This window comes from Epinephelus moara, chromosome 14 (genome assembly GCF_006386435.1).
Source record: "Epinephelus moara isolate mb chromosome 14, YSFRI_EMoa_1.0, whole genome shotgun sequence".
In the NCBI taxonomy this organism is placed as follows: Eukaryota; Metazoa; Chordata; class Actinopteri; order Perciformes; family Serranidae; genus Epinephelus; species Epinephelus moara.
The window spans coordinates 21,032,778-21,059,086 of NC_065519.1; the positions used below are offsets into that span (position 1 = coordinate 21,032,778).

The 26,309-nt window shown below is 42.9% G+C and overlaps 1 protein-coding gene across 1 annotated transcript in view; it reads right to left on the reverse strand.

Annotated features, from left to right (window-relative positions):
* LOC126401328 (fibroblast growth factor receptor-like 1) overlaps positions 1-26,309 on the reverse strand; it is a 39,033-nt gene that overhangs the window by 3,084 nt on the left and 9,640 nt on the right. Inside the window, exons 3-6 of the mRNA XM_050062519.1 lie at positions 11,184-11,456; positions 2,740-2,826; positions 2,241-2,525; positions 1,179-1,532 (exon numbers count right to left, since the gene is read on the reverse strand). Of these exons, the coding sequence (XP_049918476.1) occupies positions 1,179-1,532; positions 2,241-2,525; positions 2,740-2,826; positions 11,184-11,456 (999 nt within the window). The remainder of the gene's footprint in view (positions 1-1,178; positions 1,533-2,240; positions 2,526-2,739; positions 2,827-11,183; positions 11,457-26,309) is intronic.

A 26,309-nucleotide genomic window follows, 5' to 3' on the forward strand; every position in this document is an offset into this window, starting at 1 on the left:
CACCCCGTGCTCCTCCTCTCCTCCTCTGCCCTTTTTTACGCACTTCAGCCCCAAACTGCATGTCATTTTTGTTTAATTTAATTATCACAGACGTGACCTGGGAGACGTCAACATTATTTCACATTGAGTTTTGGTTTTAAAAGACTTGTGGATGTAGGAAAGCAATTCAGTGTCTGTCTCCGCTCACACCAGGCAGTTTGCAAACTGGAATCTGCCAGAGAGGTGGAGAGAGACAGTGTGGTTTCACACCTGACTACATGTTGTTAAACTTAGTGGCGGGTTATTGGCTACATTAGACTGCCTGTATTAAGATGTTTTGATAGTTGTTTAATTTCACAACAGAGACAAAGAATGCTGAGGCTTCGGGCAAACACTACCGTTACCTGGCTGTCCATGACGGCAGGTGCAGAAGACGTGACCTCTGCAGGGCACTTGATTTGCATGTGGCTGACACAAGGGAAGCAAGCAGTGCGCTCATCTGCAGCAGAGAGCTGTGATTGATAAGAGCCTCCTGTGTTCTCTTGTGTGGTTTTTTTTTTTTGTATAAACTTATGCATATTTTTTGCGTCAAGTTTTATATCAAACCATTTTTCGTTGGAGTTAACAGCACCCGTTACCTCCTTTGAGCTTTATGATTTACCTGTCCCTGTCACACCACTACTAACAGAAGAAAATAAAAGTTAGATAACTTCAATCTCAGTGTCGGAAAAGTTTGTTTTTCTCTCTCTTTCTTTGTTTGCTCCATGTTCACAGGCCGACAGGATGTACCTCAACCTCCATATATGGTGCTCACTGGCTATTCATGGGCGGGGATGTATGCTAATTGCTGACTAGCAGGAGTGCGCTGTCAGTTTATGATTGATCGGCATTCATGAACATACACACGTACCCACAATCAAATCCAAGTTTCTTGCAGGGTTCATGAATCTGGTGTAGGTTTTTATGTGCAGATCTGCTCACAGATTTACTAACATTTCATGAATGAGACTCACTGTATGTAGTCACGCTCTTATTTCACTTTGACAGATTCCTCTGATGTTGCTATGTTATGTGCACCAATGCAAATTCCTAAAAATAAACAACCACATAAAATATACAAACTGATATCACAGATCATTTGTTGCTCTGCAGTATGTTTGTCAGTGCTACACTACAAACAGACATTCCCCAGTCCTCACCTGGCAGCACAGTGAGGAAGGCGCTGCGGAAGCTGTAGCCCATGGTGTTGGCGCCTAAGCAGATGTACATGCCAGCGTCCTCCTCCTTGGCGCGGGTAATGAGCAGCTTGTTGAGGTAGGAGCCGTCGGGTCGTGACCACACCTCCCCTGTGGGCAGCACCACGAATCGGTGGTCTCCCACCTCGATGGTGGAGTTGTAGCGGCTTTCCTCGTTAGACTCCACACGTTTGAGCCACTGAATGACCGGCTTAACGTCACTCCTCACTTTGCACTGGAACGACGTGGTGCCTCCGTAGTCCACCGTTGTGTTGACCGGGTGAGTGCCAGTCAAAATAGGCTTGGAGTTTGTCCTCTCTGCACAGACACACAGCGAGAAACTGTCAGGACACACACACAGACCTTCTTTTGACATGACAGCCCTTCTGCGGATAGAAGAGGTCTTAGTTGTCCATACCGTTATTAGCCTCCGGCTTAGAACTTATAATTGACAGAGAGGGACGAATACCACATGTAACACAAGAAGTATGTGTGATTAGTTTCCTCTCTTTCTTTGCTCCTGGTTGTACAGCACACATTTCTCATGGGAAGGGGGGGGGGGGGGGGGTCTGGCAGACAGCTGGGCTTTAATCAGCTCCAGATTGGGTGGAGGGTCTTTGAGTTGAACAGTCTCCCTCTCCCCCCTGTGCAAACACCAGGGCACAAGCCCTCAGTCTCAGGCCTGCTTCCTCAATGTGCTTCTCATATACATGATTACACAAGCACATTCATCCATGCAGCAAGGATATGAATACGACCTGCTGATCGCAATCAGACGTCAGGAGTAGGTAGATCAGAGAGAAGATTTTTTTTTAAAGGTTACAGTTCTTCCTCGGGCAAAATCAGACCCACAATTACAAACATTACACTATTTTAATTTCCCGCAGCAATGTATAAAAGATCACAAAAATGATCCACACAAACCGCAGCAATCATTTCAATTAATCACCTCATGTTTTAGCATTAATATTTCCAGGTGAATATGTTTGGTATGTGTACAGCTCAGCCTCTCTGTGGGATACTCACGTATGACCTCAACTTTATACGTGGCGTTGATTTCCCCAGCCCGATTAGAGACCCTGCAGGTGTATCTGCCGCTGTGCTCCGGCGTAAGGTTCTTCAGACTTAGAGTCCACTTTTTCTGACGTCCCTCGCCGACCTCCTGCTCCGTCAGTGGTCTGTCGTCCTTTAGCCATACAATGTCCGGTCGAGGATTTCCACTGGCTGTGCATTTGAGCCGCACTGAGCTGCCAACAGGGCGAGCTATCACCCGTTTTCTCATCTTAGCAGGCTGGGTGAAGCGGGGACGTACTTTATGGGACAGAAGAAAAAAACATTTAGTTACTTCACGTCAGCAGACACGTGTCTTAAGCTGATGGAGGAAAAATACATCCAAATATCTGAAAGCACAGCAGCATGGTTTGCAAAATGTTTCAATGTGATTTGCAGTAAATAGGATGAACCACTGGTATGGTCTGGTTAGTTTACCACAGCACCATTAATTGCATTCCAACAGAGCTCTTACCAAGTTTTTCTGACAAGCCATCAGTGCCCAGCTCAGACTCTGCTCCATCAGCCGCCGCGGGTCCAGCTTTATCAGACCCTGAGTCATCTGTTCACACAGCAGGACAACAGTTAGTCAACAGATGAGCGCTTAACGAAAAAGCCAGGTGTTCTTTTGCGGTTAAGATAAAGGAAATCTTACAGCACATAATTGTGTGTATGTATTACGCATGATACTAATCAGTCATAAATCATCAACCACATGCTTTTTACATCACTGTAAATGCATTTTTCTGTTTGTATGGCAATATTACGGGAATACTTTACCTCACAAATGATCATTTGTGTATCAGTTACTCACCCTGTGTTACATTCAACTCAGTTTTCAATCCAAGTTTTTTTCCAGTCCGGGGAGCCAAACATCCAAAAACAGAGAATTCTTGATGAATGGAAGTAAAGGGGGTCGTGATTAACAACAGTAAAACTGTATCAAAACATCCATCCACAATGAACTCTCACACAACTCATGCAGTATAATCCAAGTCTCATTTATCCAGTCACATGCTCAGTGCTGCCTAAACATATGCATTTTTGCTAAAACCTTACTATTAAAAACAATCCACATAAACAGCCTCACGCATAGACGAGTAGAGTGCCTTCACTGTTTACACAGAAGTGTTTAAAATATAAAGGTTTTAGCAAAAATGCATGTGTTTGGGAAGTCTTGAATGGTAAGCTTAGTACAAATGGATAAATGAGACTTGGATTATACTGTCTTGGATCTCTCTGGCTGTCTGAGTTGTGTGAGAGTTTGTAAATGGATGTTTTGATATCATTTTGCTGTTTTTGGATTCTTTGTTCACCGTGGAGGCATGCGTGAAAAAACTGCTTTCTTCTCAAATTAACACGGGGTGAGTAATTGATACACAAATGATCATCAATATTCCTTTAAGGCAGTGTACACTATGGTATTGTAGGTATAAACCCTGCATTCCTTTTCCATCAGAATCCCGTTCTTAATTTTTCACAGTGTCACCGTCATAGCTCTAATGGCAGCGACCCAACACCAGACAGGCCCAGCAAAGCGTTCTTGGCTCTATTTGAGTAGATTTAGCATTTATAGATAGGCTCCTCTGAGCGGGGTACATGCTCAGGTCAAACTCTGTAGCATTTGGAAGTAATATGATCAGTTTTCATAAGCCCAGTTCCAGGAGACAGCTGTGGAGTTTATGTCATTGGCTGACATCATGCAGCCGAGCTAAGACAGGGCTTAGAGAAAATATAATGAGTGAAACCTAATCGACGGTTTGTGATGCGTATCGACTTTTCGAGTTAAGCATTGATGAATTAACAGAGCAGATCAGATTCCTCGCCAGTATCTGCCACTAGGTGCGGGAAGAGACATTAAGCAGATGATTATTGAAGAAGTGCTGCTGTTAAGTGATTTAATATGGTGCTGCTGAGCTGTTACTTCACATTAGATATTGTGGTCTGTGTCTTCTTAGCATGGTACAAACTTACCAATCATAAGTCAAGGGAAATATAGACACAATATTACAGGTAAACTATGTTTAAAAAACGAAATGGAAAAACTACCAGCCAGTCCTGTACCTTTTGCACCTTTTTCTGATTTCAATTCCGCCTCAAGTTGGATTTTTAAGATGCAGTTTGGCACACTTGATTCCCTCTCAGGGTTTGATTGGGTCAGGTAAAGAGGCCAGATGTGACTTCTAACCCCCTCGTTCTGCCTCCCTCCGAGTCCCCCCGAAACCCTCACAGCTCTCTAGGGTTCTCTGGGTACAAACCCTCCTTTGTTTGTCCCCTGCAGCACCAAGCCCAGCCATGATGTCATGGCTATTTGAAGGGGTTTAACTGGCCAACTATAATAACCCATTCCTTTAAAAAACAGCCTCCACTGGAAGAAATATTTCTCTGTTGCTCACTTGGGCTCTCCACATTCCTCCCGGTTCCTGAACCTCCCAATCCAAACAGAACATGGTCCCACACTGCCGGGGTTTTCTTTTTGACTTTTTTTTTTTCCTGAATCTATTTCCTCTCTACTTTTAGGCGATTCTGGGGAACAATGGTGCCCTTTATATGTCTGTGCTGTTAAAGCTATCCCTTGCCACTATTGTCTTTACACAACATTGGCTCACTAGACGGCAGACGGGGCGAGGTAGACATCTCATGGCTGCCATATGATTGTTATTTTTGGAAGATTGAAAAATGAAATAATCAATAAATGAGGAGCAACTGAGAGGCCTCTAAATACATGAGAGGGCCTCTTGTGTGTACTGGAGAGTCGGTAAAAGCTGCAAGTTATTATGGAATCAGTGATCAAACAAAAATCCTTATAGTTTATGTACTGCATGAAATCAAAGGTTCTTTATGCAAATGGAAATTCAATCACAAAAGTCATGATTCAAGTGCATGCTTACGCAAGTGAAAGGTATCAAATTGTTTAAATGCAATCAGCCTCCTTCCACACAACTTAAATCCATTCATGGTCTCGCTGCAGTGTTTAGGGTCTGACGCCATCCCCTCCCACTTCATTCACAAATCCAGCCACAGGAAACAGGTCACTACACACTCTCCCTGCTGGCCTCCTGTGCCAGCTGAATCACAGGAAAAGGCCTGATGATTTGAGGTCACAATGAGCTCCAGATGTTATTAGGGACATTGTAATGTCCAGGGAAAGTTATGCGCAGTGGCCTTGCATCACACTCTGGAAATCTCCAAACAGCTACCACATGTGATCAGTCACACACGGGGCAGTTTATCCAACAGTTGACCTGACAACGTCTCCAGAGAGGAGCGGAATGAAAAATGTGCTGCGAGAGCCAAAATCTCCATGTAGAAACAACGAGCCCCGCCAGCCCTGCATTAGCCCTGTAATATATTATCTGTGCAGACATAAACATTAAAATACAATCCTGTAAATGTTAATATGACAATCCCATGTTAATGCGAATATGAAGCCTGCTGCAGATTGAGCAGCTGAGGGCGGAGGGGTTGCTGCATGCATCGCTTTGTCCTGGTGGGGGCTCTGGGAAGTGATGGGCCCAGTTGTCAAGAGACCACCCCAAACAGGGCCCAAACAGCCAGCTGGAGGGATTGAGGAGGCGCCATGTTGCACTGACTGACCAGATTCTTGGGATAGCTCAGGGGAGGACAGGCTGTCCGCTGGCAGATGGGAGGAGGGATATCTCTACAGCCAAAGTGGAACCCCCCTTCTCCTTACATCACCCTGCAAAACCCCTCACTCTTTCACTTCCAATCTCACTCCATGTCTTTGCTGTCTCTTTATCTTACCGTCTTTCTTCTGCTTGGCTTCTCAGCTGGTTCCCAGGCGATGTTTAAAAAGTTACGCTCTCCACGTTGGGCCTGAACTTGAACCGCTGCCAGGATTTTCGCCGACCCTTCTCCTCTGACCAGCACTATAACCGACTGCAGTTGCCTCTCTCACTTTTTCACTGTGATCCACTAAAAATAATAAACTGATATGATGGATACTGTATGCGGAGCTATGCTGGGAGTTACACCTCATTTACAGTATTTCAAATAAATAATCTCTCTCTGATCTTTTGGAGCAACATAATAGGCCTCCCAGCAGGTCACTACAGTTAACTGCAGGCAACTAAATGCGAATGGCTAACAATTAGGTGATTCAACGTTAATGGAAAGTGTTGCTCATGATAACTGCAGACTATTTGGCTGTATTAAGCTGACTTCAATCCTGGAAGTATTTTGACAATGAGGCCCCCTAATCTTTGTGGCAAAAGGCACCCAGAATGCAATGCAGCTCTGATGGAACAATTATCTGTAAAAACAAACGCTGTGGTGGTGGCCTGCCAGTGCCTAATGGGATGATGGACAAGAGAGCAGAAAGAGGGGAGGGGGGTTGTTCTTGTGTCTAGAGTCGGTTTGTCACGCACTCACCAGCACCAGAGGACAACTAGGAAATGGAACAAACCAAATCAGGATTAAGAGTCCGGCCAGAAAGTCTCTAGGTAACTCCATAAAGGGCAAAAACACTGATAAAAATCTCATGGAAATATGCTTCCAAGAAAGACTTATGATTAAACTTCCAGTGGTATTTCTTCCACACGTAATCACCGAGTGGGAGCAGTGCATGCTGTCAGGTTGAACTGATCTCCCGGCAATCCTTGCCAGCTTCATCACATCAGTCTCAAACTGTCTCTACTGAAGTCTTCATTCTCGCTCAGTCACACCGCAGCAGAAGCCAAACCAGACAAATTATCTGTCACATTAACACACCGCAGGGAAAATTGTTATCTATCACCGAGATTAATCGGCTGATTGCGTGTGTCTCCCGTATGTGTGTGTGTGAGCGTAGGTGGCTTTAATTTATCAAAATCATTATCGGATATCTTCCAGCTTTAAATCAATATTACATCCAAAAGCAAATTCCATGTGCATGTACAGTATTATTATTTTAAACTAGAATTACCGCCTTGTGGTTGTATGCCTCCGCGCATTAGTCAAGTTGCACTTAAGAGTTTAAATCCATGTCTGTGAAAACACGGACACTGCAGCTCAGACAGTTTCAAGGTGGACATCCAAGATTAGTGTAACCAATTCAGTATCTGACCAAATGTAACCTCTTCCTGAGTTATGACGTTGAAAAATGACCAGAAAAGTGTTTTTGCAAAACATTATAATGTCATAATTAGAGTATAAATTCTTGAGTTTTGGCCCAAAACACGTTTGTGAGGTCACAGTGACCTTTGACCACCAAAATCTAATCAGTTCATCCTTGAGTCCAAGTGAACAGTTCCCTCAAGACATTCTTGAGATATGTTCAGAAGAATGCGACGAATGGACAGCCCGACAACATAATGCCTCAGGCCACAGCTATCGCCGGCGCGGAGGCATAAAAATAAGCTGTCTCATATGTTTGCATAGCTCAGTGGTCGGGGAAACTTTTGCAGACCCTTTTTCCCTTATTTGTATTTGCTTGTGTTGATGCAAGCTCTTCTCAGCTTACAAAGACCTCTCACAATGTCACAGAGGAAGACTTGTTTTTATTCCTCCGGTTTATAAATTACAATCATTAGACAGAGAGTCTTGGCACTTTTCTCGGAACCATTTTTTTCAGAATCTTTCCAGCTGACCCTTTCTTAGGTATTATTCAGTCTCTATTAAAGTTGAGTCAAAGGCAAATAACCTATTTGGATGCAGCATTTTTTTCATTTTCAGTTACAGGTCAACAGAAGTACAGCAGAAATAAGGTCTCCATTTCTGAGCAGGCCAAACTGTTGCTTAATCAATGGGACTCCCTAAAAACTTGGTATCTTACCTGGATGGGCGTGGTTTTGTAGGACATAGCAGCAGGGCTTTATTTTGCATGACATAGCAAATCCATTATCATTTTAGTTTGATGAAAATTAGAAGTTGGAACAAGTGGCAAAGTATGGGCTACTTTTACTTCTAAAGCTCAGAGAATTAGGCAGATTAGACCGAATAATGAGACGAAATGTAAGATCAATTTATTTCAATTTGAAAATTTATCAGCAGTTACATAAAAGTCATTTGAAAATCTGCAGGGAAGTCTAGTGGCAGTTGCAGCCGTGCCAGCAGTTTAAGGAGCAAAAATCGACAGTGTTTCTTTGTAAATCAATGATAAAAACAAGAATCTCTTTTTGTTATAACTAGCAGTGAGGTCTCCTGTGGGTTTAATTTTGCAATTAAGGCAAGGGTAAGGTTAATAAACGAGGTTGGTTAGCTGCACTAAATAGTGGGAGAAGACTGCAGGAATGAGAGGCAAACCATTTAAAAAAATCAAGATTTCTCCCTAAATTAAGTGCTGGTTGGTAGATCAGATACATGTTGAATTTTACTGTGGCTCATGTTCACGCCACAACTCCACCAGTTTCTCCTCCTTTTCCATAGTGCAAGAGAGCCAAGACTTGTTTACACTCTTGAGCGACCTGAAGTCCCATTCATTTTTACTGGCAGCCTGGTTTACTGCTTCTTGTTTGGTGCAGGAGAGAGCGCACTGATTGGCTGTTGACATGTTCACCTCACCGAACTTTATTATTTGCACGAGACAAGACTAAAAACTTATAATATTCATATAACAATCATATTTGATTTTATCTGATCTACGTCAAGTTGTGACAGCTTGGACTCACCACCCTACGATCAAGATCACTTGAGCACGCCATAATTCTAACAAAAATTCTGTGAATTTATGCCGACATTGGAAGTTTGTCTGTGACAGTGAAACTGCTTGAAAAGTCGTTCAGTGTAACAACACATCTGGCAGGTAGCAAATCACGAGATGCACCCAACTACACTTTTTGTTGAAGACCGCCCTGACCAGACAGAGCGCTTTGTGCAGCTCGCTACATCTTTTTTTTATTGTTGCAAGGCAACCACCAAATCACATGTCCTTAGTTTAACTGCTATTTTGCTGTGAGGTAAACTCACGGTTAAAATCTGCATTAAAATGGGCAGGTGGAGGGCACTCCGGGGCTGGACACAGGGAAACAGAAACCATGTGGGTACATGGGACCTTTAGATGAGAAATCACATGGAGTACCACCACCTGATCCAGAAACTTCGCCTGGATGATAGTTGGTTCTTATTTTAGGATGAGTTGGGGACAGTTTGACAATCTGCTGGCAATTGTGAGGCCTAAATTGCAGTTGGTAAAACATTAGAAAGTAATTAAGGTGACAATTTGTTCAGATATATCTCTAGCTTGCCTAGTGGGCGACGTTGAACGCGAGCGAACATTAACTTCACACAAACCATGAACTCTACAACTCATTGTCATCGCCAGCACAAAGGGCACACCTCTCAATTCTTCCATTTGGACATGGGAAAAAAACACCACTGATGTTGGGCGCTTTTTACACTCTGGGCTGAAGTTTTTACACCTTGAGGCATTCAGGGTGCCAACTGCTTCTGCAACCATGGGGCATAGAGGGGAAAAACACAAGCAAGGCAAAAGCAGTGAGTAAAACGCCTCAGTCTCATTAAGACCATTACAAAAGCCACCCCAGGCTTCTAAAATGTGCTCTCCTAAGACTAGCGTAAAGAGACGCCATGTAGAAACCCTTTTTTAAAATCAATTAAAACTGAAATGCCAAAAAGGAAAAAAACTATCTACAGACGTATTTGTCTGCTTTTTTGTCTGTATTCACCGCCAACTTGATAGAATCTACATTTATTTTTAGCAGTGGAAAAAACATTATATAGACCTTCTCCATCATATCAAAGTGCACCAAGGATTGTGACAGTCTCCAATCAACAGAGCCTTGACAGGGCCAGAGCCTTGTTATTCATCACATGATTGATTCTGAGTGCATTCCACAAAGATGTGTTTAGTGGATGTAAGAATTCAGAATGCAGACAGAGACATAGCCACGTCTGACTTTGATACTATATGGCACTACTGTAGTATGAACCTTGACATTATAGCTGGCTCCATGCCGCCATCTCCAACCTCTCATTTTAGCACAATCAGCAGACACCCTCTCTTTGAACTCACTGGCAACTTCACATTGAGGGGGACCCTAAAATAAACTTTGGTCCAGACTATTCCCATGCTTTAATGCAAAAATCACCGCTTTCTGAAGTTCTCTGTGTTTTCCACATCTGCCTGATTATGGCTCTTCTTCTGAAGCCTGGCTGTCACAAGACCAGGCTGCAGCTCCTCCTGCAAGAGCGAGAGAGAAAGAGCACAGACTCTGGCCCTAATTAGGCATCTTAGAGTAATTAGACTAAACACAGCCTTCACGCTCCACTCCGCTCATTCATCATGCTCTGCTCTAGCGCAGAGGAAATGCACTGTATGCACATGCACAAACGAGTAACACACTGGGTCAAACTGTGGCTTAATCCTCCAGTCCCCATTCACGAGCTGTGTGAGAGTCTGAAGACAAACCGGCAGTATTACACTGAATGTGTTTCTTATTGTGGAGCTGCAGACCTCCTGCCTCCACAGACTGTAGCCTAAGGAAAAGGAAGAGCCTGAGATCCAATTGAGTCACAGAGGATGAAGTAGTATGAAACAATATCCCGTGCCGCTGTTGACTTTGGGCTGGGAGAGGTAGGGGGCTGCAACACATACAATGGACGAGAGGATCAACCACTAAACCTCCATAAATCCACTTGTTTCAGACCTTGACCTCTGGGAGTGATGTTGTCTTCTAACATTTGTGGTGAGACTGCAATGGAGTGTTACGACCATGGCTTCAAAACACCGCGGTGGAAGATGATGCGGTCAGATCGTACAAATTTAGGGGAGTGACTCAGAGTCATGGTCTCTGGTTTGAGTTACCAGACAGGTGACTTCATGTTTTATTGATGCTGAATCGAGCTTTTTAACAAGAGTGACACATTTTACAACCCGCAATGATCTCATCGCAGGGACCTGCAGGGCAACAGGTTACACAAACACTCTAATGTGGTATACAAATCTCCATCTGCACTCACCAATGACGATGAGGGTATAGTTGATGTTGACGCTACCAAAGCCGTTGGTGGCTTTGCAGATGTAGGTCCCCGTGTCATCTGCCTCCACCTCCTTGATCTTCAGGCCCATGCGGAGGATACGGAAACGGATCCAGCCGCTGTGGATGTTGCGCCCATCTTTGGTCCACATTATGAGGGGCGGAGGGTCTCCTTCCACGGGACACGGCAACTTAATGGCACTCCCGAGCCGGGCCGTCTGTCTGTGAGCAACTTTTTCAGACACCCGTGGAGGTCCTGAGGGCACACATACACAACAATGGTGAAGTCTGTGAAATCAATCTCTGAAATCCTTCCTATCATGCTCATTTTCAGGTTCATACTTGTATTTTGAGTCTCTACCAGAGCATTTTAGATTACAAGTTTCCCTGAAGTTAGCATGTAGCCTCCTGTAGCAGTGTATGTAATGTAAACATTTGCAGTAGTGTGACTGGAGCAGATGACGTTATAAAGAAATCTGTCACGAGCTGATGTCAGCTTCTTGTAACAGTAGGAAAAAATGTTAAAAACAGAGTATTTAAAGCGTTATGACGCCTGACGTTTTTGTTCGCTTTTACATATGTTCACCTCATTATTTGAAATACTAGCCAAGTTTTATAAATATAAAGAAAATAAGGAAAAGCATAATAGGTCTCCTTTAATATGGTTTCACAAAAGGATAACAAATGAAGTGTTTGGATCTGCAGCCCACAATAACATTGAAAATGGGTTTCTGAAGCTGATGCCAATTTTTTAGATGGTATTTCAAATCTTCCACCATTTTCGTGCCAAAAACATCAAAAATATGCTGTAATTCCCCACAATTTTACTCTTGTCAGGGTAAAATCAGGGTGATTATGAAACATCATCTAGTCCAGTGATTCACTGTGTTTTTGATCTATGATCCCTTTCAAGCAATGAAATCTCAACTTACGACCTCTCGTCACAGGTTGCATACCTCTTCCAGTTCAGTGAAGAGGGTGCTTTTTCCATTTCAGATTATTTCAGCAAAGAGTAGAACAAATTCTACAGAAGAATAAATATAATTTGTGGCAGAAATATGGTATTACTAGCTGGCAAAAAAATCTCAGCACAAACTCCATTCAGTAGCCATTCTGGCGCTTTAATCTAAACTTTGAAGCCAACATGGACAAGAAGTCCTTAAAATGCTCACAGGATGGTAATTTGAACATCTACATACATTTTCATGACATCTGGAAAATTGTGTGTGCTAATGAAGATCATGTCATTCTATCAAAAGTCTCCAGAACAGCTGTTGGATGGACCTTATGCTGAAATTGTTTTAGAGACTCCTGTTTCTGAGGTCTGGATTAAATTTTAAATTTCTGTCTCTTTTCCCTGGTCTTTACTGATCTAGCCTGGAGGTTCTCAGCCTTTTTCATGTAAAAGACCACTAAATTCATACACATGAAGTCATTGACCCCCATTTTATAAGATTTCACTTCAGCAACCTTCATCTGACAAACTTTTGGTTGTTGGATTTGATTAAGAACAGTTGTCAAGTATAGTTGGGGAGGTAACTGAGGAGGAAATGAAACCTGTCAGATCTGATCCGAATAGTAACTCTTATGACTCGTATTCACATAGTGTGCTGCAGGAGTCCTAAAACCCAGAAATTAGTTAACATTTCTTTCCATTCCCTTGTCTTAAAGTCAATGGGTTTTTGGTAAGATGCCTAAAATAAGATGGTTGGTGGTTAACACAAGCTTCACATTTTCATGTTTTGTTCTGCAACATAAAAAATGTCAGTAAATACACTACTCATACATTTCAAAGCCTTGATATGTCTTTCAAAAGACAGTTGCTCACAAGTCGCTAATTGAGACATACCAAAAACGGCTTTACAGCCTCGTTGTGGTGGCAAAGTTGAAGTCATGCGAAAGTGGTGTAGTTTGTTTATGGCCTAACTTAAGCTCTTTACTTCTGCAAATTGTATTTATGATCCAAAAATCATAAAACTGGTGCTAATTTATGCAGATTATTAGATTAAAGATATTAAAAACCACCAAAATTGTAGAAGAAAATTTGGTGTAAGCTCACTTTACCATCAGGTGGCAGGTAAAACAATGGGATGTGCAGATTAGGCGCATCAGCGGAAAAATCACTTTATGAAACAAGCATGGGAAGCTGTTATTGTGAGTTTTAGTTTTTAGGTACAGTCAGAGAGGTGCCTCCTTCATATCCAACAATTTAAAAAAAGATTACAAAATGAAATGGGTTTACTGAACAAGTGACATTGCAAAAACATTTTTTCAAGCATCAGAGTGGGCAGCTTGGCTGTCAAAAGTGTATTGGAATCAGCAAATAAAATAAAATATCCTAATTTCCCTGACTAAAGGAGATCTAAAAACAGCTCGGATGTGGGCAGATGGAATGAGATGAGAGGTAATTTGTCATCTTTTTGTCTGATTACCCAGAAATGTTGAAACCAGATTGTAATAATTGGACAAGCTCTGTCGTCCACTGCCTGCACAGAGAGGGTAAAGTGCTCTGGCTCTGGTTTTGCGTGCGAGAGATCAAAGCGATGAGGGAGGCGGGTCGCAGTGAGACGGACAGCAGCCTGTTCTCCCTGCTCCTAATTGGCTCAGGTCTGCTCCCTCAGATCTGGTGAAGTGGAGCGGGCCGAAACACCCTGTGATGGTGTTAGGAGGCCTGCACCGCTGCTTGCACAGCACCAGGCCTTCAACAAACCCCCCCACCGCCACCAAAAACTAAACAAAACCCTGAATAACTGAGCAGATGAGACACAGAAGAGTAACAGGAGATTGGAGGAGTGAAAGACGGAGAGGAAATGCAACCAAACCCTATAGCCCTCAAAAGTACACAGTCTGTGCCTCAGAACAAATGGCCGGTCTAGTAGCAGTAAAAACAATGGGGAGGGTAAGTACACATGGCCTCTCCCAACACATACACATGCTCAAACGCACACACAGAGTCACATTCCTTTGGTGCATTTCACACATATGGTAAACAAAAAGATCATTATACTGATGGGGCTGCAGTGGGGGAAGGTGGCACAGGTAACCCCATCTGGCTGTTTTATTCATCACATTGCCAACAGATGTATCTCAGCTGAAGGTACAACATCTGGACTGCTGGGCTGGTGACCTTCAACACTAAAAAAGCTGCACCCACTCATATTTTTTATAAGTCATGCCACAAAACTCAGTGGAAAAAAGTGACACTTGCGAGCGTCACACCGATGCAAACCTCACTTCTTTTTCTGTTTCTATGTCTTTCTCAATCATGCATTAACACACACAAACTCAGTTTTCCTTCCTCTTCGTGGACGTCCTTTCCTGGTGCACAGCATGCACAGGAAATTGGAAGTGTCATTGTTTATGTCTGTGGAGAAAATGCAACCACAGTTTTTTTGGCTGTTGTCAGCTGGCCCATATCTCACTCCTCTGCTACCAGGAAAGCAGAACAGAGGCGCTCACTGTTCAGTCTCTGACTCTGCAGACTCTGCCTTAGGAACACAAACAGGTCACAGCGCTGGCTCGGGGCTGCTGGAGCTCATATGGACTGAATTGATCCTTAAAGGCTGAATCGCCTTGTAAAAACAGAAATACATTTCTGCCAAATCTAGAACAAATAGGCTTCAGTTATCTTCTGACTTACGGTCCCACAAGCCACTCAACCATGTGCTCCTTCTGGATTAATGGAGGGAGCTGACATACAAAAACAAGGCCTGATTCATGTCAAAGGTCTGGCTGAAGCAAACTGTCAAAACACATTGAGCCAGCGTAGGCACTGCTTCTGTCAAACAAAGATTTCTTAAAGCGGGAAAGACATTTTTGATTTATATTCTTCTCGAGAAAATCAAAAGAGACGGGGCAACATCTGAATTCTCTTTTCAGTTCATAAAAATATACAACGGTGCACTACGAAACCTCTCTGCAGGGATGTTTGCATGACATTTGACACTCAACTCCTGCCTTCTAGTGGAGATCCTTCTTTGAATTTCTTTTTAGGCCTCTTATCACTTCAGTTGTGTGTTTTTGATTTGTATGATCAGATGGCCTTTTGTCCGTGGTGCAGTGAAACTCTGGCTAGATTAGTTTGTTTGGTAGACGGTGATGTCTTTAAAGGTGCTTTATCATTTTTGCCATGTGACTGTTATTAATTATTCAAAGAAACTGTTTGACATTTTGAGGAATAGGCATCTTCGCTTTTTTGCTGAGAGTAATGCTGGCATTACACCAAACAATTTTCCAATGTCACAATAAGGTCACGAGAACTCTCCCTAAGGTGGTGCGTGCTGCAGTGATCTCCATCATTTGGTGTAAAGAGGTCATAAAACTGAGCTGTTCTGAGTCTTTTTTTTTCTCATCTTGATGTTCCAACATAATCAAACATGTCTAATGTTGTCCTAAGTTTTTAGTCTTGGCTCATGCAAATAATGAAGAGTAGGTCCACTCTTGGCAGCAGCAAACTGTGCGGACCGTAAACACAGAGGGGACTCCAGGGAGGCAGAAGAACGCAAAAACGTCTTGATTCTCTTGGACTGTGGAAACGGAAGATAAACTGCTGGAGGTATACAGTGAAAAAAAGTCTGTGTTTAATTCATCCTGTATCTGATCTACCAACCAGCGCTCATTTCAGGTAGAAATCTTAATTTTTTAAATGGTCCCCCTCTCATTCCCACAATCTCCTCCCACCAAAATAGTGCTGCTAACCAACAGAGGCTGGTAGCGAGTTGAGGCGACAAAATCACAGTTTACAGTTTATCTTTATGGATTATATTGATGCCGAATTGATAAGAATGCTGTCGACATATGACACCTTTTATCTTCTGCTTCTAGAGTCATGTGTTTTTTTGCAGGAGTGCATGGAATTGTTAAAATGTCGTATTCCTTAAAGGGACTTTGGTGTAATATTTTCCACCAGGAGCAGGATGAGAAATAATCGCTGAAGAAATCTAGCTGTAGTCTTAGTAGCGACGCTGCAAGATCCCCTGTCTTTGTAAAATCTCAGCGTGTGACTAAAAACTCATGTTATCTTTAGATGTGTGAAGGTGCCAGACTGTAGTCCTCTAAAAGTCTTTTCAAAGTCTTCTAGTGTATGACCGGCATTCGATGAGAACATCAATACCACTCATGTCTAATACACGACTATAAATAATGGACGGAGTTCCCATGACGGCACCAGCTGATTTGTGGACTGCCTTTTTTAAGCCTCGAGATTGGAATTTCAGCCATCACCATCTTGGTTTTTTGGAGCCAGTTGGACAGTATCTGGATGAGAGGGTGGAGCTGTGGATGAGCGAGGGGTGGATCTGACTCCCAGAATATCCGTAACTTTAAGCCTTAATGACATTTAAACAGGGGATTTATATAAACATGGGGGTCCTTGGGAACTGACTGGCTTCCATTAGAGGTTTTTGGCACTTCCACGTTGGCTTCATTTTTCAGCCCGGGAGGTTGCCGCTTGGTCTCAGATTGGAAACGATCTTCCCATCTAAATAACTCTTGGGAAAAAAAATCAAAAACATTCAATCAAAAAAAAAAAATCTTATTTCCAATAACTACTCCTTTCATTGTGATAAAGGTCTATGTGATCTTGAACCTGGGTTATTCAGGATGACTCCAGAAAACCTTTGGCTGGTGCTCCATGTACAGGAATGTGCAACAAATGATTTCCTCCCTCCATCTCCGCACTTAAAAAAACCCCTTTGAAGTCCTTTTGAAAAACAAGGCATGAAGAGGTGCTGAAATCAAGGACATCGTCTGAATAACTTAATAAGTATCTGTGCTGTGTGCATGACCACGATTCCTTTCTTCAATAGCCGCTCTCCTCCTCCTCCCCCTCCTCCTTCGTCTCCTCCCTCTCAAGGACAGGTTCTCCTAACCTTGGAGTTGAAAGCTCGGAAAGTGCCGCACAGAGGCCCTCTGTAAAAAATATCAGATTCTGAGAGAAACTGTTGCCATATCTGTTTGATTGTAGGATACATGACTTCACTTTCATCTGCTCTTTTAGCTTTAGTCTTCTCAGGCTCCCTCCTGGTTGCTGAACTAAGTGTTATGATCCTCTCCTGAGGCTGTGATGAATGGGAATCCACCCAATTTATGACAAACTGCTGAGCGCTTCGGAGTATTTACTCAAATTGTTAGAATTGTTAGCTGCTCTGTAAATGGAAAATGATACACATGACCATATGGGCTTTCCCATATTGCAGCGTTGGTGCGGCGCTCCTTATTATAGCCGAGCCCCATGTGTGAATGGAATCTTTCATAGCACAGGAAGAGGAGGAGGAGGCCTGGCGACTCTCAGAATTAGCTCTGTTTTTCTTTGCTCAATTTGGTGATGGATTATTTTAAGAGAAAGGGGCACATTCAATAAGAGCCATTCTTGTGATCCAGACTAAATATAGCCATTTTTACGAAACCTTGTGAGCAGGTTAATGAACTGTTGATCTGACGTGCACGCATCCGTGGAGGGAAATATGTGGAAGAAGAGTGACATAAAAAAAAAAGGCTGCCAGACTTGAGCAATGCTCAGATGTGCTGGCACCTCTCTCCTCATTTATTTTCTCTTTTACTAAACACCTGTGGATTTGTAATGATGTGTACATGCATTCTATCCTTATATACAAAGCGCTTTGGTCTTTCTACTCATTGCAAACACATCAATAAAGGAACGGCTTGGCTGCTGACAGTCGCTCCAATAGCGAACACCTGGAACTTACCCAACCGCAATGAGAACAACTTGATAATGCACGCAGCACCGTCTTCCAATACAGGATATAGTTATTCAAACAACACTGTTAACATCTTCTAATAAAAAGGATTTGGTCCTTAATCTCCAGCCAACTGCAAGAATTTCTTGAGCATCAAAAGGCTTTTGCACACTGCCAGACTGTAGTGATTCATTACTTAGATAAACACTGATCTGAGCAAATGTGTCTTCAATATGGAGTATTTACATAAAGGATAAGAGGCAGAGAGACAGATAGAAGCTGGAGAATGCTTCCTCCTGCTCAGCAGCACTGTGTTAGCTCAGCAGACCGTACAAGAGCAGACAGACCTCGAACACAAGAGAGGAAGTTTAATGGAGCCTGTGCTTCCAGGGAAATATTCTATCATGCATCTCTTAAAACCTCAGGAGCACTTATATAATACAAATCAACAAAATGGATGAGGAAAAAAAAGCTCAAGGAACACGAGAGGGAAGGAAAAGAGCTCAAAAAAACTACATGAAAGCTAGAAACCAAATCCAGAGTAGTTTACTTGAGACTGGAGGGGTTGGGTGAAGGCGAAAGGTGAGGCAGACCCCGCAGCTCGGGGAGTGTGTGAAAGGCCAGAGCTTCTGTTCAGAGCTTGGCTTGGCTATACATTTCACAAGCAGAGATAAAAATCGGCATAAAACAGCGAGAGAGAAAGAGAGGAGGGGGGAGAGCCACCTTGGCAAATCAAGAAAGGAGGTGAAGTGAGGGATGGGGATGGAGGGGAGGAGGCGGGCAGGGGGCGGGGGGCAGTGACAGAGGGTGAAAGGGGATGGGATATGTGGAGTGGCGGTGGAAGCCGTTCTGACAGCAGCGGGGCAGCCGAGGGTGAAGAATGCCGTCTTTTCTTACCCTTCCAGACGTCCTGCCCAGCAACTTCACCCAGCGTGGTAATCAATACCCGTTATTTTCCCCTCTCAGCTTTCCAATCAATAGATAAGAGTGGGGTAAGACCAGCCAGGACAATGGCTCTTTCTTCGGCACCATCAGATGTGGGCTGAATAGCAACTGCTTCGGTGGTGGGAATGGTGCAGGAGGAGCTATTAGGTGACATGAGGGACGAGAGAAACAGCAGAAAGGGGGCGGAATATAAAGAAAGAGGTAAAGAGAATAAGATGCTCCAGTCGATCTGTCTGAATAAAGCAGAATCACTGGAGGAACATCGCTGCTTGTTTGCTGCGGATCTGCTTCCTCCACTAATGGCCCCCCCACCGAAACAACAGGCTCCCGCCGACCCCTCATCAAAAGAACAGAAAAGAAACAGAGAGAAATTACTCCAGCGTCATAAAGCTTCTGGAAACATCTCCATCACGCGGCCGACCCTTAACAGGCCCTACTGTGGAGCCTTTGAACTCTAAGCTGCTATATTTCATTAAACTTGACTGCCTTCTCCCGGCCCCAGCTGCCTCTGTTGGAGAAAAGCAGCGTGTGTGTGTCTGTGTGTGTGTGTGTGTGTGTGTTTCTATTTAGACTCCTTACTACTGTCATCTGTAGCTCCACACAAAATAAATCAGAGAGATCAGTGAATAACTATTTGTTTGTCAATAGACTGGATAGATATTGTTATTTATTTATTCTATATATTGATTGGGGAGGAGTGCTGGAGGAGTTGAAGGTGTGATATTGCTATTGTTTAAACAGAAAATCATGAATCTATTATACTGTATGACATATGCACACTTTGTTAAATACATTTTGGTTATTAAAAAATCTATATACAAAAGTGTGGCTATTGTAATCATCATCTACAAGACAAGATACATGAGGTGGCTTACAACTTCCTCAGCCAACAGTCCATCTATGTTTAAGTTAATTTTGTTATTACAATCCAATGAGCTAAAACTTATTTGTAAATTAGGTGCCTTTTTGAAGAGCGTCCTTCCTTTATTTAAGTAATACATTTATTTTGTTTTTGTTGCCAGGATGAGAGAATATGTACAGCCTTGCTACTAGCTATGTTTGTATAATTGTTTTCGTATAGCTGTGCTCCATACCATGTGATCATGGTCGTGAGTTAAATAAATGAATGAATGAATGAATGAATGAATGAATGAAGAAATCCTCCGTCGTATAGCTTATTGATACTTCAATTTTATGAAATGCCCCTTTTCATTCAGGACTTTCCATGAGGACTCCATACCTCCTCAAGCCTGGAAAAGTAGAGTCCTTATGGAAAGTCCTTAACTTGAATTAATAGAGGCCTTTCATATGATGTTTTTGGAGTGGCCATTTTGTCTTATTGCTGGATAGCGCACACGAGTTTCTGTGGAACAGTTCATAGTTTGCTTTTCCAATTTTTTACCTGGTCTACCACGGAACAGAGAGTTGGCTTTTGAAAATGGCCATGATTTGGGGTTATTATCATTAAAATTACCCTTTATGAGCCTTATTTTCTTTTCTCTGTTGCTCTGTTTCTCTGGAACATGCTTTGTTGACTTATGTTGTCTGTATTGTGGTGAATGGGAGAGATGGTGCCGTGACAACGTACCAACGGCAGGTATTAGTTTCACCTTGCATACAGTAAGTGTGCGTGTGTGTGTGTATCATCATGACAAAATGTGTCCAAGGAGACATTAACTGTAGCAGGAACTACCACAAAAGCTGTTTTGAGTACTCAGCCAGGTGTCTGACAGATTTTGTCAACACATCAGCATCACAACCATGCAAGATGCAGTCACCAAAATTTACATGTGTGTAGTTGAGATCAAAGTGAATGCCAAGTTTGAAGATGGGTGTGGTACAAGCAAGGGAGCAGGAAGTAGGGGAGAAGGAAGTATGGAAGGGGCCATTGGCCACCCCATTTTTCACCCTGGCCAACATTCATTTTATGTTGCAGATCACAGCTGGAACGATCCCACTTCTAATTAAATTTTGTTCATTTTTATCATTGTTTTGCTTGTGTGTTTTAAAGGGTAAGGCTGGCAATATTTTCTATTTTTCTTATTGTCAACAAATCCCATGAAAAACAAAACAAGACCAACACTGAATTCATAATACCAAAGGATTGTCTCTGTGGCTTAAGTCTCATGTAGCTTATTCCTCTGTGCAATAAACATCAGTTGCAATCCAACTACTAAAAATACATTAAAGTTGTGTTGTCACGATACTGGAATTTTTAACTTCAATGCAACTCTTTGAAAAACTTTGATATTTGATAGCATTTTTGATACAATGACATTGAGGGCATACAAGTTAAATTATCGATTAAAAGAAATCTAAAAGGTTATAACATGACAATGATGACTTTTCTTTTCTTGGTTAGTAACAGAGAACAGCAGAATGACTGTAGTAAACATTAACAAGAAGAAAGACCAAGGAAAGCGCAGCTGATATGGTGTAACAACACTGTGGAAAATGAAGATTAAAACCGTTTCCAATATTGATGATAAACAGATATATTTGACAACTCTACAATAAAAAGCCACAGTGTTACACTGGGTGACAAGTTCCTTTGTGACCATGAACATGGGCGCTGTAGTTTAGTTTGAGTCAACCTACATACACCATCCTGCAGCCATAAACATCATCTGCTGTTGAAAACAGTCACTAACAAATGCACAATGTTTTTCCAGTTTGAATCAAATTTGCAGTGCCCAGCTGTTTTAGGAAATTCCTGAGCTTTTTTATAAAATGAACCTATATATTTATGAACGTTTTTAAAGATTCATGTCCGTAGTAACCAATAGGTTTGGGTCTGAGAGCCACAGACAGGGTAGAGGAGTCAGAAAGTGTTGAGATACAGATTAACGTAGTGATTCTCAACTAGTGGGTCGTGGGTCCATTTCAACTTTGCAAAAAACACACTTCAAAATGAAGTACAGTGAATTTCTGGCACAGAGTTTTTAATTTGATGTGCCATTTCCTGCTGTAGAGTGAGTCACTAATGGACAGCTCCCTGACAGAGACAGAAAAGTAGCTTGACGACGAGGCAAAACACAAGGTTGACATTGAATATAAAACTGTGTGGACCTTTAACTGATGACTTAGGGAGAAATCTGGACCCCATGGCTGGACCAGTTGGGAATCCCTTGTTTAATGCATTGTTGGTTTTGGTCTTCTCATGGGATTTTGTTGACAATAACAAACATACAGAAGAACACCAAGGTTATCATTCAATGCTATCTATATCTTTCTGGTTATGTGTTCACTTTAAAGAGATTGGCCAACACAGGAGTATAATGTAAATAGTTTAAGTAAAATAAAAGGCAAAAAACAGACAATATTCAGTCACTCAGTTTCTGAAGGAATTGTATACATAAAGTCATATTCTTAATAAAAAGAAATCACTGACACACTAATATAGTGGCAGAACTTTTCATGCAATTGTAAGTAGGTAATTCACTGGTTTTGCCCTGTCAGACAGAGCGCACAGTGAGTGGCACTCTAGTCGCTTTATCTCACTCCATTAGGCTAAGGCCCGGTGCACACACAGGGGCTGAGTGTGTGCTTAGGGCCACTTATCAGGGAGGAGGCAACAGGAGGGAGGCTGGGAGGGCAGATAAAGGCCAGATAGAGTGACAGACAGAGACAGAGAAAGAGGGGTCAGAGGAGGGGAGAGAGAGAAAATCAAGCCAAGGAGAGAGAAGTGCAGGGTGAGGGTTAAACAGAGGAGGGCTGATTTTAGAGAGTGGCGGGGAGCAGAGGCTAAGATGGCAGAGAGGCCTCCTTTAACACACTGCTCATAAGGAGAGGAGGGCTGCATGGGGGAGTGAAGGGGGATTAGGTGGGCCCAGGCGGCAGTAACCAGGAATCCCAACAATCTCACACCCCACTCCCTGGCCCGGGCTCAGCCTCAGCCACATGACACACTCAAACAGACCTCTCTCTCTCTCCAGCACAGAGCAGGGCACCAGCGAGCACCTGTTTGTTACTGTCTGTCTCACATGTTTGGAGATGGACCGACCACTTGGCACTGAAAGGGACATTGTGTGAATGCGCACACGTGTTTGGCAGCTCTGGACCATGCCTGCGTATTGTCTCTTACTCACTCTCACAAATACACACAGAAATTAAATTTAGAAGTGAAGTTTATATAGTAGTCTTCATGCCATAGCAAAAAAGGGTTGTTGAAGTTAAGAGCCCTTAATTTAGATTAGTATTTAACCACATGCTCCTTCCTCCAGAGCAGCGGTGCCAAACATCTTCCTGAGTGGTCATGAGACTCAGCAAAACAGGAAAGCAGGAGAAAAACATTTATTCTACTCAATATTCAATTGTTTTCCCCGGCTGTTCCTCTGATCCGGTGGTTTCCAACCTGGGCTTTGGGACCCTCAAAGGGATCCCAGAGTAAAGGGCCATCCACATCAAGAACAATAACTACAAAAATAACTATATATGTATATAAAGGCAACCATTTCGAATAGATAATACTAGCTAGTAGGCTATCCAGTATTACCTCAGGTATCCTAATGACAACTGTACTGCCTCCTTAAAAGAGAATGAACCCATCGTGATCATCACAGTAGTTTCTAGTATCCACTTTCCAACACAGCTGGAGAGCAGCGCATGATTGGTGCCACCATTTACAGAACATTATCGTTAATCCATGTCGATACTCACACAGTTATCATTTTTGTTATCATTCTTGGTGTGGTAGGCCCTTTCCTCTAAAAATGATGAATGATTAAATTGATATCTAAAAAAGAGGAATATCTATTTTACATAAAACTATGACAATTTCTCTAAATTTTGTTGCTTTTTTCTTGTGAAATACTAAACATGTTTTCCTCTACAGGCCTGTGAAAATCCTACAGAACTGCCTCTGTGGTTAAACTGCATACAACTCATGCCCAAACTATGACCATAAACTGATATGGGACACAAGCAGACATTGTTTTATACTAAGGGTCTGGAGGCCATAATGTTTGGGAACCACTTTTCTAATCTTTGCTTTTCTTATGAATTACTTAATGGTTTTATCTTCCCAAGAATCAAAAATGATTTAAACACAGGAAAAAGACACCTGAGAAAAAGACAAAGCTGATACTATACACAAGTTTGAGCGTAAACACTTGATTCTTTGTTCAAGGAATACAAAAATGACGAAGAAAGATCTTGCAGATCAAAATGTTGGTTTAGAAAAGGGAAAAATTAAAACTTTTTATTTGGAGCCATACAGTGTGTAAGACTGCTTTGTGCCCTACAGTATGTTTTGTCTTGCACCTGAGTGTTTCTGTCTGGATGTGCGTGCACACTTCTGTCCCTTATCTAAGAAAAAGCCAAACTTTAAAATGTTAAAGCCTTACAGTTTACTTAGATCAGAAACTTAAATCATAAAGAATAAATAAATAGAAGAGCAAACTCAGACATGCATTTGATGCCAGCTTTCTTTCTTTTTAGTTTCTGCCACCAACCCTCTATCCTACAATGTACTTTTGCAACGGATGACGAAGGAATGCAAGTAGACATAGCATCGCCAGTAACATGGGAACCAGTGCTCCAGAGCATTCTTACTGGACAATAAATCCAGGCAGCATGTTACACTGTCTCTTCCTCATAACAAGCACTTTGTTTATGTTGTTAAATGGCCTCAATAAGTCAACAGCGAGGTGCATCCTGCCACTCCCTGCACACCTCCTCCTCCTTCAACCTTCCTGCATTCCACAGTGGGAAAATAACAATCTACACAACCTGTGTTTGGCTCATTGTGTACAGCTGACACAGTCGAACTCCACTCTGGAGGTGCTGAATGAAATACAGATGTCTTATTAAGTTGAGCCACCGTCGCTCAGCGTTGGTCTGATGTTCTACTCATTGGCAGGGAAGCAGAGAGGCCGTAAACAAGACTGTTTGAGCCAGACATGCTGTCACCGGCGGACCAGTGTGTGTCTGTGTGTGTGTGTCTCTGTGTGTTGTGGTTACATCTGTGTGATGATGACGATGATGGCCGAGCCTGGCACTGAGTGCCCCTCATTTCTCCATCTCCAGGAACCCTACACCAGTGTACAGTCTGAGGATCAGCCAATCTCCATGACACTGGGAAGCGCTTTACACCAGCGCCTTTGTCAACAAGGTCTTTTCAGGAGAGGGCCATTGACAGACTGCGATGTAGCAGGAGTGTTTGGGCAGAATGGAGTGATTCAGGCCAGAGCAGGAGGGAGGGAGAGGCTAGGAGAGGAGTGGGTGAGGGAAAGAGAAAGGCGGGTGAGACAGGGACGAGACAGAGTGGGGAGAAGGGGGAAAGGCAAGGCGAGACAGACGGACGGGGTGGAGGAACTGGCAAAGCTCTCACTGACAGCAATGGGGCCTCTTGACAATCCAGGAATATTGTCTGAAATCAATCTGTCACCGTGGAGCTGTTGAGCCTGTCATTACGATGTGGTACTCGCCCTTTCATAGTGACAATTTGTTCAGTGCTTTCCCAGTTCACCTTACTACTCAGCTGTACAAAGGTCACTGCCCTCTATCCATCTCCGTCTGCCAGTCTGGCTGTCTCTGTCTTTGTTAATCAACTGTCCACACTGAGCTATACCGTCCTTTTATCAAGGTGAACTGTGCAGGAACAGGCTGCTGATGGCCACAATAAAAGTGTCCTGTCGCAAGGACTTCTGTTACATCATTGAATCCCCTTTTTAGATGTTGAGATTTTTCACTGAAGAAGTGAAAAGTCGTCTGAATTCAACCTCTAAGGGCCTTGAATAGCTGCACCAACTGTTATGACAATACATGCAATAGATGTAAAGATATTTTACTCTGAAATGCAAATGTCAATCTCATGGCGGCACATCCAAAAAGTTGCAAACAAACTCCTGCACACTGTCTACTTTGCAAAAATACATATATCTGTGACGTTTCAGTGCTAGACCTTCAGACCTCCTGAGCTCATTACTTTTAAGGGTACCAACCAAATTACATCAGTACTACCAAGTAGCGATTTGCATTAAAACTATCGATGCGGAATGTCGGTACCGAGAATGCATCTGGGTGAGAACGCCAGGTTTAGATAAGATGCAGAAGTGCCGCGAAGCACCCCATGGCCCAGAGGCCAGCAACGCAGCTCTGCAGAACTGCCAAGTTCAATTTCATACAGGAGGCGGAAGCGGCCAAAAGCCAGGAAGCTGGCCACAGAGCTCCGCGGCTGCTACGTCAGCTGCTTCGTCAGCCTCTTCATCAGCCACTCTGTCAGCCACTCCATCAGCCACTCTGTCAGCCTCTACATCAGCTACTCAGTCAGCCTCCAAGCGAGCCAAAACTATTACTGCAGCACCGATCTATTGTGATAGTTTTAGCCTCTGGTATCTATATTATTTTGGTAACAGCCTAGTATCACTGCAAGATGAGCAGACACACAAGCAGACAGACAGAGACTGAAGCTCTACGGGTGATTAGAAAAGAGCAGTGGAAGAGAACTGTGATTAAGTCCACTA